We start from the raw sequence: 11,934 nt of genomic DNA, 5'->3' as shown, positions 1-11,934 counted from the left end.
CTTAAAGAAAGATATAATAGAGTAGAAGAATAATTACCATTCAAAGTCCTTGCTGCTGCTGAGTCTCCTCGAAGCATGGTTAACATTTTTAGGAGACGCACGTCGCCCCCTTGCGTTCGACGCAAGGAGGGTCCGCAACGACGTAATGGGTCTTGCCATGTCTGACTTTTAGGGGACTAGTCTTTGTAGACGCATACTGCAGCCAATCAAGTCGCCTCCCTCTACAAAGCTGATGTGTGGATATTAATACAAAAGAGGACACAAACAACAGGTGACTGAAAACAATCCTATTATTCAACATTTCTTAAAAAGTGTATAACGGCCGGATTTTTCCTGCTTCTTCCTGCTTTTTTTGCAAAATGGATCCAGGAAACAAGTGGAGTTTATTTGCATAATCGTGATCTGACTGGCCGACGGATCTGGTGCTGCCTGAAAAGTTGAACAGTTCTCATCTTTTTGACGCAGGCCACGGAGCCAAATGGACGGACGGACCCACAATGCATTTCGCGAGCGCCCCATGCAAAGTTAATGAGATCCAATATTATGAAAACAGCACTTTTCCTGGGATTTGGGGTGTTGTTGTGGGTATATGGTGCTCCCACACGCATACAAACTTTGAAATAAGTCTGAACATGATTTGTTGAGTGAGATACGCATTTCTGGAAGCAGACCGCCTCCAGCTACCAAACGAACGAGTCAGCTTCGGCGCCCCCTGCTACGTAGGAAGGGGGCACATTTGAGTATTACCTCCCACTTCCCAACTCCCCTCCAATCAGAGCATCGTTAAGATTTTGTGGACCAGCGGACGAGCAGCTCCGGCGGGGGGGAACTCGGCGCTAGCCCTGCAGCTAAGCTCTGGGAGTGCAATCCCTTTCTCTGGCGCCGAGCTCAACCCGCCGGAGCGGTCGCCGAAGAGAAGTCGGGAGGAGGAGACATGGAGTAGAAAGGGATAGTACTCCCGGAGCTGAGCTGCCGGACTGCCGCCGAGCTACCCCAGCCGGAGCTGCTCGTCCGCCGGAGCTGCTCGTCCGCTGGAGCTGCCACCTAGCTTCGGCGCCAGTTCAGCTCCCGGAGTACACCGCCGGAGCTGCCGGACTGTGCCGGTGTAAGTACCAGATTGGCTCGGCTACCAGATCGGCTCGGGGTCCGTCGTCTGCTGATTACGTCACACAATACGCTATCTACAGCAATAAGGTATTTTATGGCTTAAATTAAAGAGCCTGTAATGATCTTTCATTTTGAACATAGACCATTCCCAACCTATCTGTATGGATAGTTTTCTTCTAAAAACAAAACATCCCTCGGAATCATCTTGGCTGTTGAGATAAGCCGTCCGTGTTGCCAGATTGGGCACATTTTCAGCCTGATTTGGCTACTTTGAATCACGTTAGGCTGAAACGGGAATATGCCCAATCTGGCAACACAAACCGAAACTAGACAGACCTACTCGCGCTCACACATGTGCTCGCTGTGGTTGCTATGACGACAGCCAGAGCTACAACACAAAACAGCCAATCACAACTGTCCCTTAGCAGCCAATCACAATGTAGCCTACGCCCATTCAAGCGTACAGCCAATGATATTGTGTAACGTAATCAGCAGACGACGGACCCCGAGCCGATCTGGTAGCCGAGCCAATATGGCACTTACACCGGACCGCTTCGACGGAGGCCAGCAGCTCCGGCGCGGGGAGCTCGGAGGCAGTCCGGCAGCTCAGCTCCTGGAGTACAATCCTTTTCTTCTCCATGTCGCGGTTCATGGACTTCAGAGAGACAATGCCAAAGCTCCTTCCCCCCAATTCTTCTCAACCATGGCCGAGATATCCCCAACTATGAGTCTTTACTTGTGGAAGTACCAGAGACATCAGACAGTATTTATTATTCATAATATAATCCGAGGCGCACATAGCTTTTGGCCGTGATATTAGATTGATTATATAAATACCCGTGTATAATATTGTTATGATGTTACATTATATTATATAGATATAGAGCTCCAGGAGTCAGCAAACTGCAACAATCCCTTCTCCTGCTGTGGTCTGACAGCTCATTGGTCAATGGGCAGCAGCTCATTTGCATCAACGCTACAGACACCAGAAACAGCGCATTCTGAAGGGACTGAAACAGAGGGGAATAGCGGTAGACGATATTTTTTTTCCTAAAAGCTATTTCCAGCAAACAGCTTCAAAAACATGTTTTCTGGAACTCAAATACTATGTTCACCTGTTGGGAAAACACCATGATATGTCTCCTTTAGCTAAGCCTTGAGTCATATTTTGGCGGAAGTTTGATTGAATCTAACCTAACTCAACTCTCCTAACGCTGCTGATTCCCTGTGCCTTATTGGCTATATCCGAAGCCAATCAGCGTGCTTGTCACATTCCATAATCACTATCAGCCTCATCTATCTATTTGACTCAAGTATATCTTAAACTAAACACAAGATAAACCATAGGCCTAAAGATATGACTCGGACCCCCATGAGGCTAAAGATATTTAGAAAGAGTTGATTCCGTTTATTATTAACATCAAACGTATTGAAACATTAAACATGTAATTAAACATTATGTTTTGGACGGTTCAAATTGTGTTCTGCAGTTTCTATGGTTGCTATGGTGTTATATTCAGTTGCTATCATGTTGTAGGTGTTCTAGGTCAGTGGGTTCCATCCTCTGACTTAAGGTTTACCACTATCATCAAGATCTTTCGACGATTGATAAATACACATGCAGTGAATGAGCAAAGAGTGCCAGTGACCCCTTTATACATCCTTTATACAAGTTATTACTGCAAGAATGCCATGGCCAATGGGGAAAACTGGATTAAAAAAGTCAGCAATGCCCCCCCTAAAATAATTCACCAAACATCAATGGAAAACAAGAATAAAATCTGTGGTAGCATACCACTGGTTGAAAAACACTGTTCGTTTGTGGTATGTGGTATTCTATGCTGTTCTTACTGGAATCTAGGTGTTTGATAGGGTGTAGTGGGTGGTTGCTTTGCTAGGGTGTTTCAGGGACATCGTTTGGTGTTGTGAGTCATTTCATACAGGTTTTGATAGCAAGGTAGGGTTAGAGGGTAGGGTTAAACATTTCGATGAGCAACCACTGCGAAAGGCTCAACTTTGTGGTAGTACTATTGTGGCAGTAGTGAAAGTTATGGATTTTGATATTTTATTATTTACTAAATTCTTATTAACTTCTACAACACAGAGAAAAATCCCATTGGGGGTTTATGTGGGAGTTGAATTATTTAAAAGTGGAAATTCTTCATAAATACAATCAATATAAAGGTTTTGAGGCATTCCTTAAAATTAGTGCTGTCAGTTAAACGCGTTATTAACGGCGTTAACGCAAACCAATTTTAACGGCGTTATTTATTTTTTTAAAGTTCACAAAGCCAAGAACTGTGGTGCGGAAGAAAAGCCCATACACCTATCTGTTGGATGATGGTAGAATCTGTAACACATCACATCTTTCTGTACTACCAGAAATGAACACTATGGACAATGACACTGAACAAACCAAGCCTCAACGAGTGACAAATGTGGACAGTAGACCTGAGAGGTTTAGGCAACCGCCTACCTGGGCTAAAGATTATGTCATGTACTAAAGAAGCTGCATAAATATGCCTTTTGTTGGTTGTTAAAGAAAATAATGCATGCATGAAAATGTTTGGTATGCATACTGATAAATGCTGTTGTAATGGTTGATCGGTTGTCATTTTATTATTTGAAAATGTTACTAGGCGTGGTGTAACTTGAATTCAATTACAAAAGTAATTTTAAGTTTTGTTATGAAGGAATTCGCCTTTATTGGAAGGGGGAGATGTTGTGTTCACTACTGCATTGAGTTACTCATACAGTTATGTCAGTTGAATTGTACAGCCTCTAGTGGCGTAGTAATGCAGATGGATGCGAGAGGAGGATAAGAAGAATGTATGTTGATAGGCCTACAAGAACGGAGATAAAGTGATAGGTGACCTTGGGTGTCTTGAAAGGCGCCTCTAAATGAAATGTATTATTATTATTATTATAAAGAGTTGGCTGGAAAGTAACGCGATCTTGTTGGTTATTACTGCGCACCCAACATAACGCCCCTCCCTTCTCACATCCATGTGGGAACATGTTTGGTCTCATTTCGCTTGTTTCTTATATTTTATTTAATTAATTAAGGCGCGCCCCCAACACATTTGCCGCCCTAGGCGCCCGCCTTGGTCGCCTATGCCGAGCGCCGGCCCTGGAAACATACGATAAGAGTTGTGCACCCGAAGCCGCATCCCTTAAGAGCAAAATGTTAGTGTTCATTTCATAGAGTATTATTGCAAAACGTCTGAGCATGAGCATACACCCGATGTTGTTAACCACCATTTCCGCTCTCTTTTAGTTTGAGGAAGTCTCCACCCCAAGATGCCATATCACAGTTGCTCTATCATTCTGTCCGCACAGGCACAAAGATTAGCAACATGTTGCAATACGTCTTGATATGGTGCTTTCTGGTGCTTATGACTGCACAGAGTGGTGAGTGTTATCTATATTAAATATATTCAATTTAATGTTTCACTTTAAAGATGAACTGAACTGAAATAATCAACATCGATAACGTGTTAGTCATGAAAGAATTATTTAAAAAATCAATATATAGCTTTTTTTTAGCAACAAAAGAAAATGCGTCTTTTAGTATCAGAGCGCCGATGACGTCATTGGCATGGTAGGAATAGGTCGTTGCTGCAGACACGTGGACGTCTTCTACACTCCACGGCGGAAAATAGTGATTTTAATATGGCTGGTTACGCGTTTGAGCATGTGAAGGACATGCCTGTACTGCCCGACTGCCACCCGGTGGAGAGGGATCAATTTCAGGCTCCAGCTCCACGTTCGGATCGTGTGGGTGTGACTGGTGTGCGTGTGGGTGCAGCCGGAGCATGGACATTGCCATTGAATCGGTCTGCTGACGAGAGGTCCCGGTCAACCTTGACCATCTAATGGTGGGATTAGTTTGCATAACCATGCATAGGGCATTTCGGATGCTGTGCGGCGAGAGAGAAGTTTTGGAAGTGGCCATGCTCTCTCTAAGGGACGTCCGAGCGGAGACACTGGAGCGCTCCATAAATAGCAACCAAGTAACAAGGCGAAAACGATCATTCCCCCTCCGATTCCCTTTGATGCGTTTACGCCTCGTTTCCACATACGTACATTCTCGTATGCGATCCAACCGTCTCCGACCGAAAGTCCATTCATTCCTATGTGATGCTCCGTAATGTCCGTTTTTCCTCCGTTTTTCCTCCCCTCCGTAAAATGTCTGTCCGGTATGTCCGTAATATACGTTCAAAAAATTTAACTTTCGCCGTCGTTTTACGGAGATACCGTATGAAAGTTTTTATGTTTTTCACAAAACATGTAAGTACCTGGCAGGCAAAACTCCTCGCCGATCTCTTTCCAAGCCTGGTTGGTTTTGTTTTTATCTCTGTATATGTCGATCCCCATGTTCCAAAGTACCGGTCTCCTAAAAACGGCCATTATAATACGCTCCCCCATCTTTTGTCCGTAAATAAATTCATGTCCGTACGTAAAACACTAGCGACTCCTTCAGTAAATTTACGGAAGCACGGATACGAAAAACATGTGTATGTGGAAACGAGGCGTCCGTAAAGACGGACTCATTGCGGAAACGCAACGAGCTGTACAAACGATGTTTTTCAAGGCGCTGGTTCTCCACGAAAATAAGTGGAGCGCATCAACCCTGCGCGCATCCAGCCTATGCGCAGGGTTGGAATGGAAACATAGATCTGTGATATCGTCGGAGTAATAGTTTATACACTTTATGGTCGGAGTGCAAGCTTGTGGAGAATGACATGACAGGGGCTGATTGACATCGGAGGGTTAGTCAGTTTTAAGGCTGCCATGTATTAAGGGCTGGTTTCCTATTCAAAGCTAGCCTGTGGAAATGTATGACTACCCCAGCTGCCTCACCATACAATTTAATCCCTTTTAGCAAGTTCAGCCTTTTTAGTTATTGTACCAATGAGAAGGCAGACAATACATCTGATATATCAACTAAACTTCAAATTTCAGTTCAGTTCCTCTTTAAATTGGTATAGTGTATCTATCCTTTTTCTAATTGAATGAATTGGCTCTTATTAAAATGTACCTAGATCGTACAATTATGTAGGGATGTTTTTGTTACGAGAGTAGCACAACACCTAAATTAGATCTCATAATGTATCATGTATCTTATTTATTTATAGACCTGCATTACTGTAGAATTCGTTCGCCATTTGAGACTATCCTGATCTTGCGAGTTCCCATTTTGATTCGTGATGGCCAAGGCTACACATCTTGGCTGAATCCATAAAGGGGCCTATTGTTTCTAATTAAACATTTAATTATATATTGAAGGGAACCTATTTATTACCCACTAACATGCAATATTCAAAGAATTGCTTATCTAAGCGAAAGGCAATATTATTATACGCAACAGGGTAATTTGGCAAAGGGCAATAGGGCAAAAGGCAAAAAAAATACGAGTCTTGTTGAAATCTGCAAAATCATTTTCAAAGATAAAAGATGACCAGCCCTGTCACAATTTTTCGTTTTTACAGTTATTGTTTTTTAATTAATAATAATAATAATAATAATAATAATAATAATAGAAGAATAAGAATATGAATAAGAATAAGAATAATAGTGTATTAATGAATAACTTTGCTTGACCTTCAAAATTGATCACCTTTGATTACTCGATCAGAAGTCTGGACAGTGATATAACACACACAGACAAACACACGCACGCACACAAAAATATCTGCCCCTTATGACATCACAGATGTGTGACGAATAGATGAGCAACGTTTGCTACAGTCCACTGGGTAGGCTGGTAGACTGATCTTTCCAGCACACATCTAGGTGGACACGCCCACCTGTGATGTCATAAAAGGCAGATTTCCAAAACGGCTTGTACCGGCTGATCACACCACACCTGGTGGCATGCCATGGGACCTTTAACGATGTTAACATGGTATCTAAGCAGCCACTTACTGTCTTACAGATGCTCCTGAGTTCCTGTTCACCCCTTTGATCCGAAATGTGACAGAGGGCGACAATGTGACACTTGAATGTCCAGCACGCGGGAACCCTGCTCCTGCAATCAGCTGGCACACAAACAATGACACGTTGAGCACCACTGAGAATCAGACCACTCTCCTTATTATAGGAGTTTCCCAAAGCAAAAACTATTCATGCACAGCCACCAACCGAAATGGGACAATTTTACAGACTTTTAATGTGAAGGTTAAAAATAAATCCGCAACATTCACAAACCAGTCAAAAACAGGTAGGCTACATCTCTCACACCACTGGACAATACCAATGCATTTCGTTGCTTTATGAATGTTCATTGTATCATTTAAAAGTGTATTAGCTTCATTTTGTGAAAATAAATAAAAATAGGTGTTGATAAGATTGGGTACATGACATGTGTTTATGTTTGACATCCAATAGCATGTCCACTGGAGTTTATTCCCAAAAGGGTGGTGGAGAGATACGGAGCCTCGTTGTCAGTCATCTGTAGGCCTACCACAACGTCTGCGGAGCTTGACATCATTGGCTGGGAGGCTCCGATTGGCAAATGGAATTTGAATATGCCTGACAATAAGTCTGCTACTTGGAATGTGGAAAATTTTGAAGACTGGACATTTGAGCCCTTCTGCTTTGGGACTTTTTCTGATAATCAGTGTTCCGTGACCCTGCCCATCACACTTTACAGTGAGCTTAAGTCCTCTACCTCTAATAATGATAATATTCTGCCTTCCCAGTCATTGTGCATTGTAAGTTGGCTATGTTATGATAATACTAATACTAATACTGCTACTAATAATAATAATAACAATAATAATAGTGTATTTATGAATAACTTTGCTTGACCTTCAAAGCTTTGAATACTAGATCTGATGTCCGGACATTCATTGTCCAATGTCCAGTGATATAACACAAACACAGACACACATATCAGACACACACACACACACACACACACACACACACACACACACACACACACACACACACACACACACACACACACACACACACACACACACACACACACACACACATATACAAAGCACAGTGAGCGTAAGTCCTCTACCTCCAATAATGATGATATTCTGATAAACGTTATCGTGTTTGTAATTCCATATTGTTGTTTTGACAGAGACTCCAGACACGGTGTCCATCTCTGTGCAGAACCACAGTGGTCCACTGCAGGAGGGCAGAAGGTACACACTGCAGTGTGACGTCTTCAACGTGGCTCCTGTAGCCGCCCTCACTGTGTCCTGGCTCTGGAAGGGGGAAATAATTCGAACACACACATATGATGACCATCTCACAAAGACGCCTGAAAATGTGTCGTTCCCGTGGGAAATCACCGCTTTTAGAAATTATAGTGATGTCGTGATCACATGTCTGACGATCTTGGATCTCAAACAAGATGGACCCTCACAGCAAGTTAACACATCGACAGCCTTCCAAGTCATTGTGCATTGTAAGTTTGTTATTTGATGATGATGATAATAATAATAATAGTAATAATAATAATAATAATTATTATTATTATCATAATTATAACAATTATAATAGTGTATTAATGAATAACTTCGCTTGACCTTCAAAGTTGTTCACCTTTGATTACTAGATCAGAAATCTGGAGAATTATTGTCCAATGTCCAGTGATATAACACACACACAGACACACATATACGTACACACACATACATAGACACACATACACACACACACACACACACACGCACACGCACGCACACGCGCCCACGCACACACACAGATCCAATGTTACATTTTTTTTTTTAATTTGTGACGCTATATAATTGTATAGTTAGAATATTTTTTCTGTAACATTTATGTTTAACAATGTTAACATGGTATCTAAGCAGCCACTTACTGTCTTACAGATGCTCCCGAGTTCCTGTTCACCCCTTTGATCCGAAATGTGACAGAGGGCGACAATGTGACACTTGAATGTCCAGCGCGCGGGAACCCTGCTCCTGCAATCAGCTGGCACACACACAATGACACGTTGAGCACCACTGAGAATCAGACCACTCTCCTTATTATAGGAGTTTCCCAAAGCAAAAACTATTCATGCACAGCCACCAACCGACATGGGACAATTTTACAGACTTTTAATGTGAAGGTTAAAAAGACCTCCACCAGTACCACCACCACCGCAACAACAATAACAACTACCGCAACATTCATGAACCAGCCAACAGGTAGGCCACATCTCTCACACCACTGGACAATACCAATTTATTCCATTACTTTATCAATGTTGTTGCATTTAATATCATTTAAAAGTTTATTACCTTCATTTTCTGAAAATAAATGTACATTAAAATGGTAAAATTGGGCACATGACATGTGTTTATGTTTGACATCCAATAGCATGTCCACTGGAGTTTATTCCCAAAAGGGTGGTGGAGAGATACGGAGCCTCGTTGTCAGTCATCTGTAGGCCTTCCACAACGTCTGCGGAGCCTGACATCATTAGCTGGGAGACTCCGATTGGCAAATGGAATTTGAATATGCCTGACAATAAGTCTGCTACTTGGAATGTGGAAAAATTTGAACACTGGACATTTGAGCCCTTCTGCTTTGGGACTTTTTCTGATCAACAGTGTTCCGTAATCCTGCCCATCACACTTTACAGTGAGCTTAAGTCCTCTACCTCTAATAATGATAATATTCTGCCTTCCCAGTCATTGTGCATTGTAAGTTGGCTATGTTATGATAATACTAATACTAATACTGCTACTAATAATAATAATAACAATAATAATAGTGTATTTATGAATAACTTTGCTTGACCTTCAAAGCTTTGAATACTAGATCTGATGTCCGGACATTCATTGTCCAATGTCCAGTGATATAACACAAACACAGACACACACATCACACACACACACACACACACACACACACACACACACACACACACACGCACACACGCACACACACACACACACACACACACACACACACACACACACACACACACACACACACACACACACACACACACACACACACACACACACACACACACACACATATACAAAGCACAGTGAGCGTATGTCCTCTACCTCCAATAATGATGATATTCTGATAAACGTTATCGTGTTTGTAATTCCATATTGTTGTTTTGACAGAGACTCCAGACACGGTGTCCATCTCTGTGCAGAACCACAGTGGTCCACTGCAGGAGGGCAGAAGGTACACACTGCAGTGTGACGTCTTCAACGTGGCTCCTGTAGCCGCCCTCACTGTGTCCTGGCTCTGGAAGGGGGAAATAATTCAAACACACACATATGATGACCATCTCACAAAGACGCCTGAAAATGTGTCGTTCCCGTGGGAAATCACCGCTTTTAGAAATTATAGTGATGACGTGATCACATGTCTGACGATCTTGGATCTCAAACAAGATGGACCCTCACAGCAAGTTAACACATCGACAGCCTTCCAAGTCATTGTGCATTGTAAGTTGGCTATGGTATGATAATAATAATAATAATAATAATAATAATAATTATAGTATTAATCTAGTTCGTCTTTTATGTTGTATTTCTTTAAATGTGCATTGTAGTACTTTGAGCTCATTAAGTTGATCGAAAGTGCCTTATTAATAAAATGTATTTATTTATTATTATTATTATAACATAATAATATAATAACTTATATTGTTATAACATAAGTTGGCTATGTTATATTAATAATAATAATAATAATAATAATAATAATAATAATAATAATAATGACAATACAAATTGAAAATATAATTAAGTATAATGTATAATGTTAGTCAGTTGCGTTTTATGATGTCTTTCACTTTCTACACGATTTCAGATGCCCCTAAGTTCACTGATGAGCAAGATTCCGTGGAAGTGGTCACAGGCGGAAATGTGTCCTTGGGCTGCAGTGCTGAGGGTAACCCGCCTCCTGAAGTCAAGTGCAATTACCCAGTTGCTATCAATGCGAGGGCAACCACACGGGGTCACCAGCATACCGTTAGCATCACAAGGGCCACGTCGGCCAACGGTGGAATTTACAACTGCGTTGCCACGAATGAAGTTGGTACTGCTACATGGCAAACTACACTGACGATAACCCCTCGAGGTATTGAACCCCTCTATCATTATTAATTAAAATGTGTGGGAATGTGCGGTTGCGTGTGCTTCCATGCATCTGTGTGTGTGTGTGTGTGTGTGTGTGTGTGTGTGTTTGTGCGTGCGTGTGCGTCCATGTATCTGAGTGTTTGTGTGTTTGTGTGTGTGTGTGTGTGTGTGTGTGTGTGTGTGTGTGTGTGTGTGTTTGTGTGTGTGTGTGTTTGTGTGTGTGTGTGTGTGTGTGCGTGTGTGCGCGCGCGCGTGTGTGTGTGTAGCCTATGTATGAACAACATTTTTATTTTAAATTAATATAAATAATATATATTTCATACTTTGTTTCCTTTCTTTTGTTTGCATTCAGATCATACTGGCGTTACCTACTATCTGATACTGGTTGTTATTCTGGTCATTATCATTATCATGATCTTGTGTTACTACTATTGCACAAAAAAACATGGTAGATATAGTTTAATAAGCGCCAGAAATAATGATGTCCCTCTGCACGAGTTGTAGTGGCCACTAACGATAAGTTATGATCAGTTGTATAAAGAACGAGCAAAAATGTGATTTCTTTCATTGCTTTTGATTTGTTTATTTGTATTTGATGAATTAATCACTGTTAATAATATTTTTTTGTGTATATATATATGCTAGAAAGCTATGCTATGCTTTTATTTTGTTATTTGATTAAAATATCCGTTTTTTGTGGAAGTTAACGCCTAATTTAAATTAATTTCACACATGTATTTTGGAA

At 41.5% G+C, this 11,934-nt stretch overlaps 1 protein-coding gene across 4 annotated transcripts; it reads left to right on the top strand.

Moving 5' to 3' along the window:
• The first annotated feature begins 4,358 nt into the window (after positions 1-4,358).
• On the top strand, positions 4,359-11,891 carry LOC132446835 (vascular cell adhesion protein 1-like). 4 transcript variants are annotated; one of them, XM_060037360.1, is made up of 8 exons: positions 4,359-4,518; positions 7,046-7,330; positions 7,498-7,761; positions 8,210-8,539; positions 8,967-9,257; positions 9,451-9,723; positions 10,224-10,553; positions 10,921-11,891. In XM_060037360.1, the coding sequence occupies exons 1-8, from the start codon at positions 4,464-4,466 to the stop codon at positions 11,214-11,216; spliced, it is 2,124 nt and encodes a 707-aa protein (XP_059893343.1). In that variant the 5' UTR covers positions 4,359-4,463; the 3' UTR covers positions 11,217-11,891. The 4 variants fall into 4 exon arrangements, with proteins under 4 accessions (XP_059893343.1, XP_059893334.1, XP_059893350.1 ...); XM_060037351.1 differs by having other exon boundaries at positions 8,967-9,287; positions 9,460-9,723; XM_060037367.1 differs by lacking the exon at positions 10,921-11,891 and having other exon boundaries at positions 8,967-9,287; positions 9,460-9,785; positions 10,224-10,330.
• The last annotated feature ends 43 nt before the right edge of the window (positions 11,892-11,934 follow it).

The sequence above is a fragment of the Gadus macrocephalus genome, chromosome 2, assembly GCF_031168955.1.
Source record: "Gadus macrocephalus chromosome 2, ASM3116895v1".
In the NCBI taxonomy this organism is placed as follows: Eukaryota; Metazoa; Chordata; class Actinopteri; order Gadiformes; family Gadidae; genus Gadus; species Gadus macrocephalus.
Note: the sequence above shows the minus strand (reverse complement) of the source record. Positions and strands in the feature narration are given on the sequence as shown.

What these genes read in the sequence shown, in the direction of transcription:
- LOC132446835 (XM_060037351.1), top strand. Translation starts at nt 4,464, where the DNA reads ATGTTGCAATACGTCTTGATATGGTGCTTTCTGGTGCTTATGACTGCA. An exon ending in CTTCCAAGTCATTGTGCATT is followed by an intron (nt 8,540 to 8,966) that starts GTAAGTTTGTTA and finishes ACTGTCTTACAG; the next exon opens with ATGCTCCCGAGTTCCTGTTC. An exon ending in CCTGCCCATCACACTTTACA is followed by an intron (nt 9,724 to 10,223) that starts GTGAGCTTAAGT and finishes TTGTTTTGACAG; the next exon opens with AGACTCCAGACACGGTGTCC.